This window comes from Hyposmocoma kahamanoa, unplaced genomic scaffold (genome assembly GCF_003589595.1).
Source record: "Hyposmocoma kahamanoa isolate Upper Pololo Valley unplaced genomic scaffold, ASM358959v1 129, whole genome shotgun sequence".
Classification (NCBI taxonomy): domain Eukaryota; kingdom Metazoa; phylum Arthropoda; class Insecta; order Lepidoptera; family Cosmopterigidae; genus Hyposmocoma; species Hyposmocoma kahamanoa.
This window is the reverse complement of record NW_020653460.1, coordinates 1820428-1828751: the sequence shown is the minus strand read 5'-3', so window position 1 is coordinate 1828751 and position 8324 is coordinate 1820428. Positions and strand designations below refer to the sequence as shown.

The 8324-nt window shown below is 36.2% G+C and overlaps 1 protein-coding gene across 1 annotated transcript in view; it reads left to right on the top strand.

The window, feature by feature from the left end:
• The first annotated feature begins 3547 nt into the window (after positions 1–3547).
• LOC113240277 (lopap-like) overlaps positions 3548–8324 on the top strand; it is an 8833-nt gene continuing 4056 nt past the window's right edge. The window contains exons 1-2 of the mRNA XM_026477536.1: positions 3548–3729; positions 8102–8315. Coding sequence (XP_026333321.1) covers positions 3622–3729; positions 8102–8315 — 322 coding nt within the window. The 5' untranslated portion in view covers positions 3548–3621. The remainder of the gene's footprint in view (positions 3730–8101; positions 8316–8324) is intronic.

The window sequence follows — 8324 nt, the reverse complement described above, 5'->3', positions numbered from 1 at the left end:
TGAGCGTTGGCGAGGGAGAGCATTACTCCGAGGGTTTATATTGGCTTTTTGTCTCGAGGTGAAAACTATACTTTGACTTCGTTATCGGGAGAAAAAACAATATTTCAATCGATTTCACTCTACAACAAAATTACGAACCAAAATTCTGAAATTTTCACGGTATGCTTTTTCCAACCTGACACAGATATAACAAACACACTAACGCGGGAAAATAATATGGCGCCACCGTCATATGCGGAAAAGGCACAGAACTAAAACCGAGCGTACTACCGGCTGTTTGAGTTTGTTCACTCGAAGTAAATTAATAAAAAATGGTATTTTTAAAGAGATTAAACGTCACGCGGTCTCTGCGCGGCGGCCACGCGGTCTCTGCGCGGCGGCCACGCGGTCTCTGCGCGGCGGCCACGCGGTCTCTGCGCGGCGGCCACGCGGTCTCTGCGCGGCGGCCACGCGGTCTCCGTGAGCGCGATGAAATTCGTGCCGAATAAATATATTATTATTTAAAAACCATGAATTTGAAGTCTTGAATTACTCTTTGTGTTGTCTTAGTTGTCAACCCATACAGGGCCAGCTTGGCAGACAATGGTCCAAAAACTTCTATAGGAGATCAAGGTTGATATTATATCGCCTAAATTGATTTTCTCTATTTAATTTGCAAAAAATTTGGTACATTTTACTCAGTCGCGAGCGGAAACTAGTAACACATATTTTCAGATTAACAACATAATATAAAGTAAGCATTATCAATGAATACCATTTGGTAACGCCTTTGTCACTTTATGCTCCAGTTATGTCGATTTTAAACTGAATGTATTCAATAAAAAAATTTGTTACGGTTGACCGAGGATTGTTTCGGTTTATCAGATCCGCCTTTATGATTTTAAAGGTTACACAGTTAAAGTAAGCATAGCTGGTTTATTATTATTCTTGAAAAAAAATCAAGCGCATCGTATAGCCTTGTTCAATCAATTACATTATTACCGGTAACTTCCATTACGTGTATATTTTGGGCATTAGGAGTGGTCCTTGTTGGACTCCACATTTAAGCCATTGATATATGAAAATAAGATATTTAACCAAGGAAAGAATTGTACCGTCATGCGGTTGTATCAAGTTCTATTAGTACTATTTCGTTACTTTGGCATTTACTCGTAGTACCATTGTACTTACCATTATCAGTGTGAAAAATGACGACGTATGTAAATGTTGTCCTCTGGACACCGTAACTTTTTTTAATGATACCAAGTAAGAAAGTTGCCTATCCGTAGCCATTGCAGTGCCACTCAGAGCTTTAAGTCGCAAAGATCTCAAGGGCGACGTACAGTCAACCTGAGATATAAATTGACAAGCCCCTTGTGTCTGTAATTTAACCAGCATCCTTCAAAACCGGAACACAGTAATGCTCACATTACGTACTACTGGACGGCAGAAATAGATAAGGTGGCAGTACTGCTCTGGACGAACTCTTTCACAAGGAGCTTTGCTGTTGTTAAAACTAGTCTGTAGTCTGCGAAAATGTCATAGATAAACCTACACAATCAATTAAGTTTGACCAACCCCAAGTCCTTGCAAAAGAAGTCTGTTTTTGTTCAGATGATTGATGCTGCTAGAGGCAATTGAAATGAAAAAATGTCCTAATACTGAGTAGGAAGATGGCTTCTCCGTACCACCAGTTAGGGATCCAGTATTTCTTATAATCAAAAATCCTAAGCAATCAAGACTCCATCACTACTCACTAATATGTTTTATTTTATTCCTAATTTAATTTGAATTATGTAGGTAATAAATTTTATTTAATAACAAAAATATGTTGATGAAAATGAAATTCCGAATGGGATGGTTTGCATTGACATTAGATATGATTGGTTGATGACTTTGTCATCTCAGTCAGTGACCGTCCCGTGGTCTGTAAAGAGCCCGAAAACTGGTTTGTTTAAAAAAAAACAAATATACGCGATTTTTATTTCCAATTTGTAGCAACCAGTGATGGGCAAGCACCCGGGTTTAATCCGGCGCTTTGTTAACGCTGGCTTTTAATCGGCTTAAAATCCATTAACGCCTGAAATCGTGGGCAGAAACATTTGTAAATGGAGTTTCGTTCAAATTATAAAATGTTTATTGCTCACTTTACATATTTCGCCTTTCTATTGAATGATTTGCTAGAAAATCCCATAGAAATGAATCGATACAAAAACTCGTTATCGTATACACTTACATTGATTTTCATAAAAATCGAATCGTTACGTGCATCTTCAGTAGTAAGTGAGAGTCCACAGGATTGTGTGGAATTTGTTCTTTTTCGCCTAGTATTGGGGTTCTTAAAGTCGAGCACCGTATTTAGGCTACATGTTTTCGACGAGTGGCCTAAACAATAGGTACAATATTTTAAGACCTAATAATGTATGGATTGCATACAATACTTGTTCTACGAGTGAATAAATAATGAAACAAAACCAATATTTTAATGTATATTTTTTTAACAGTTCATGACTACGAACGCAATTATTTTTAAATTAATTTTAACTCATTTATGGTTTAACTCATTTAGGTATGCAAATATTCGACCATACAGCCTCTTCATATATTTAGACGAAAGCCAAACAAATACTACAAAACAAAAAACCAAAGAGATAGAATAGAAGTAGCCACTTGGCCATATATTTTAAACAATATTTTTTTTAATAAAGATTTATGGTTCGGTTGGAAGACTATTAGGCCAATTTAACCAATCAGGAGGCGGTATAGCGTTTGAGTAGCGTCCTAATTGATATTTTAATCAGCAAAGATGTTCTTTCTTGAAACTCGTTATAATTCTATGGACACAACTTTAATGACATTTTTCAGCTCAGTGGCGAGTACAAGTACAATGGAATTTTGATTCAGAACTAAAAAGAGCGCTTTATGATAAGGTTTAAAAAAATGTAATTGACAGATCGAGGTACAGGAATAGAACAAATAAAGATTTTTTACATCGACATTTCTAACAAGTAAGGAATTATACCAAATTCCATATTATTTTAGGCGTATAATGTTTCTACCTACGATTTTGGCCAGAAATGGTTTAAAACCGTGGATTTTTACCCCATTTTGGGTGAAAACCCTATTAAAACCCGGGCGTGTTGATAGGGTTTCAACCCACTATTCATCACTGGTAGCAACCGCAGAGTCAAAAGTTGAATGAATGTAATATTTTTGAGTGCATATTGACATTGTAGATCAAATTTCGATATATACTTTTTATTACTTGTTAAATAAAAAAGTACAATGGCAACTAAACAATACGAAAATATAAAAAAGAACCTAATGTATGTTAATAGCGGTAATCAATACACTTTTGTTAATCCTAGCTATGAGTACAATGATTGCGCTGTTACAGGAATTTAAGATGTATCTAATAAAATTGCCAACGTTTAGTTGTCATAGAAACAAACTCTAGAAACCAGTCGATCGCCATTAAACTTCGGTTGTTACATCTATTGAATAAATACACCAAAATTGAGTTATCCGTGACCTCTACAGATACGCTTATAAAAGGGTACATGGAGCCGAAACTGTCAGTTTATCTCCACCCACGAAGCTGGCAAAGGCGACTTAAAACGAGCTACCCAAATTACTGTAAAAATGTTGGTAATTTTCTTTGCGACGTTCATCGCAGCGACGTCTGCAGCGGTTATCCACGATGGGCCCTGTCCTGACTTGAAGCCAGTTGAAAACTTCAATTTAACAGCTGTAAGTGTTTTCTTATTTTCAAGATTTCTCATTTTTGTTAGATTTTCATTTGTTTTTCTAGCTCTACTTTTTGTAGTTGTATACATAGCTAGTCTATATAGACGACCAAAGTACTTTTTATTAGTAGTACCAAATTACGCTTTCTTCTAGTAAATTTTGGTGTTTACTTTATCAGTAAAGAGATTTACTTTAGTCAATGGATTTTTTATAGAGTTCACATTCATTCAGGTTCCATATTTTGTCTTTTTAAATATTATGTTCTGTTAACATGAGTTAATGTGACTTATTTAAAGCAATCGAAAATCTGTAGGTCAGTAAATTTTACACGTTTTCCGATATTAGACGATATTTTGTTAAAAAATTAACTAATTTCAACCAAAAACTGTATTAGTAAATGGGTTGTACACAAACATTTATTTAAACGGACAATTTAGCTTATCATCATCATATCGCAGTCGGCTACAGGACTTAGTAGGTCTCTCAAATTATAAACCATTATCACCAACTCAACATCTCACTGTCGTATTTTCAACTTCTCAATGCGACTTGGGGAATTCACACGTTTTCCAGGGGTTTGAATTATCATCGACATATAGGGCTTCATCGCGATCATTTCTTTCACCATTACCGAGAGATATTGCTACTAAATATTCCCACCAATGTACGTAACTTGGATATTAAAGTCTTGAACCTGCCGCCACAGGGATTCAACCTCTCCAAACACCACTATAAAAAAAACACGGAATCAAAACCTTTAAATTTCAAAAAAGCCAGAAACTAAATACTGCTACGGCGTATCTTGCTTTTTTTCAATACCTTGTTACGGGACGTACAAGTTGTGCATCTGCTGGTAAGCGACACGCCTATCCACAACAGTTGCACTCAGACACTTGTGACGCTCAGAGCTTCAAATCTTAGGGGCACCCTGAGACATACGTTGACAAGTCCAATGTGCTTGTAATTTCACCAGCACCCTCACCTTTCCAAACCGGAACGCAGTAATGCTAATATTACTACTTGGCGGTAGAAATAGATAAGGTGACACTATTTCCCTGGACGAACTCTTTCACAAGGAGTTCTACTGATACTGCATACAGAAAGGAATTGGTCTATAAAGGTGCAGTAACATCATCAGAATTTAAATAATTCAGATCTATTGGTTCTTTATAATGTGCACTGCACAAAAATTTTATGTCAGCCATCGCAAGAATCGGTACACGTTAAATTTCAACGATAGAGTATGCGTTCGAATTGATGGCCTCCTATGATAAGATAAACAAAACAATCGAAATAAAAAAAATAAAAAATCTTTTGAAACGATAAGGTTCATCCTTAAAGAGCGTGATTATTAACTAGCCAGACAATTTTCAACAAACAACATTTAAAAGTAAGACAATGCCTTGTTGCAAACATACTTTGTTAATGTGAAATTCATCAGAGAAATAAAAAAATACCGTATATAATTTTGTGAGAGAAATTAGAATTTTTATCCGACTTTAAAAGACTTTTCAATTATCTTAGTATTTTTCTTTTTTTTTTTTTGGATGTGGCACATTTGTGAACCGATTCTGATGTTTCTTTTTTGTTAGAAGGAGGGTTCCTAATTTCAATTTGAGGAAAATATTCCATCTCTAAAGGTGGCAAACTAGAGGATGAATCCGGTTTCGCGCACTTATCGGTAACCGATGTCAATAAAACTTGGCAAATACATGTAATTCCACGAACTTTTGAGGTCGGGTTTCTTATAAAAACAGTTATTTAAAAGAGAAGTACGTATAAATTTTGAGTTCTTAGCTTTTCGCGATTGTTACACATTTTTCGGATCTAAATCACATAGTTATTGGGACAATGAATAATAATTACAACTATTTTGTAAAAAAACCTACCGTAAAAGTTTTTGGAATCTATTTGCAAAGTTTTATTGCAATTAGGTAACGGAAAGTAGGTACCACCCTTAGAGGTGGAATATCTCAAATCTCAAATGTCGGAGTAACCGCGTAAAACACACACAAAAAACAATCATTCGAATTGAGAACCTCCTCATTAATTACATTTTTATTGAATTGATATTCAATTATTTTTTGTGAAATGACTCCACCAGTGTGTTATAATTAGGTATTAATACAAATATCGAACACTCAGAAAAAACACTCAGAAAAAATTCCTTCGATTCGGTCGGATTCGAACCGACGTCTTCTTGCATACCGTGCCAGACGCTATACCAACTAAGGTAAGTACACGGAACGAACCAACGGACCTCACGAATTCTTCTATATGCTTGCGTCGTGTCTTTGTACTTGGTCTTTCAACGACTTTTTAGTCGTAGCGCCATCTATGAGAAATCTTTAACAGAATCTAATCCGACCGGATCGATGGAATTTTTTCTGAGTGTTCGATCTTTGTATTAATAATTATAACCTCCTCGTTGTTTTGAAGTCGATTAAAAATAAGATATTTAATTTAAAACTTTTTATGAATATGGTGAAAAATACAGTTTTTTGCACTAATTTTCTCCGACAGTGAGTGCGTTCTTTTCTGGGACCTTTTAGCCAACACTCTGTATAGTTTTGTCGTACTCATACAATACGGAGACGTTGTAATCTGTAAGGATTAAATCTCTCTTATAGATTACAACGTCGCGTCCACTTCATCTGATTCAAAGTCAGATGACCGAGTCTGAAATATTTTTGACGACCTCGGTGGCCAAACGGTTTGTACAGTAGGCGCTGGGTGAGAAGATCCCGGGTTCGATTCCCGGTAGGAGCGATTTGGGAAATGAATTTTACTAAAATGTCTCCAATCTGGGTATGCTTAAAGGTCTAGAGCGAATTACGTTGCTCTGGTACTTAGTAGAACTACTTGTGAAAGAGTTCGTCGAGGGAAGTACTGCCACCTCACTTATTTCTGCCGTCAAGCGTAATGTGAGCATTACTGCGTTTCGGTTTTGAAGGGCAAACGTGCTGTAGAAAATAAAGGCATATGGGACATATGCCAAAGGAATATGGATAAAATGCAGTTATGAAGGGTGAGGGTGCTGCTGAAATTACAGGCACATGGGACTTCTTACGTCTCAGGGCGACGGGCGCAATGGCAGTGTCCCTCAGATCTTTGCGATTTAAAATTCTGAGTGGCACTGCAACTGTAATGGACAGGTGTGTCTCCTACCACCAGGATGCACGACTTGTTCATCCCGCCACTTGGTTTTTATTATAAATAAAAAATGTACTTAATTTATTTGAAAATATTTTACTAAAACAACTATTGGAAGGCTCAAAGTGTCACAATTTTTTACATTGTTCGAACAAGATTAAATTTCGTTTTTCAATGTTCTACATGTACTTAATAGTTCATCGCGTAGTCACTTCATAACAATACACAGTGATTTTTCTAGATCCTGTTCTTTGCCACCCTTTATTACTATAACTCAGAAACGTATGTATAGTTGTGAATAACATTGGCACAACGTCTAGAGCTGGAAGAGATTGGGGTCCAATATGCTGTCTTGTGGCACTCCAAAGGTCACTTGTTAGAAACGACAACATAATATATAATCATGCTAGCTGGTTTCTGCGGCTTCATACTATACTAATTTTCACAGTGTTACTGGTTCTCCATACAAACTTTCATCCCCTACTTCACCCTCTTTAATATTTATTTTCCTGACAAAAAGTAATCCTCGTCTTCCTAGGTTATATCTATCTCTATACCAAAATTTATCAAATTTGGTTCAGCGGTTTAGGCGTGAAAATGTAACAGACAGAGTTACTTTTGCGTTTATAATATTATTTTGGATGAATTGAATGTGCGTAATGGTGTGGTAATAATTTGTCGCCACTCTAGACTCATTTTGTGCTATTTACAGAAGTAACCTTCCAATTCAAATGTATCATTACGTCGATTATTTAATTTAAACTCAAATCGATTCAACAGCTCTAATTTTCCAATTAAATCAAGCATCCTGTTTTTTGCTAATCGGTTTCAAGTGTTGATAAGTTGAGTCAATCAATGATTCAGGAACTAACCAACCGTGAAGGTTGTCGGCGGCTTCAAAGACAGTCCACGCCCGTGACAATAACAATGATGTAATGTTTACCTTTACTCATTTACCTACTTAAGTTTGATTATTTCATTATGACAGTTCATGTTCAAGGTTACTTTTATGGGTACCTATGTGTATTGCGTAATCTGTGATACAAACGGTTTAACTTTCTGTTTAGTTTTTGGGATCATGGCTTTAACTTATTTTGGTTAGAACATACGTATAATGATTAAAGGAATTTATTTTCAACATCTTTTTATGCATGATCCTCTTTCAAGCTGAGAACGGTTAGTATACCCGAAAATCCACTAATGTTAATAAAATTGTTTTCAGTACCAAGGACTCTGGTACGAAATTGCCAAAATCCCAACTCCGGCTGAGAAGGATGGAAAATGTGGCACTGCTGAGTACAAACTGGAAGGTGATATCGTCAAACTGAAGAATACTCATGTTGTTAATGACGTTCAAACATACATCGAGGGTACTGCTAAGCTTGCAGCTGATGCCAACAATGCTGCTAAGCTAATTGTCACTTTCAAGTTTGGTGGTAAGTCCT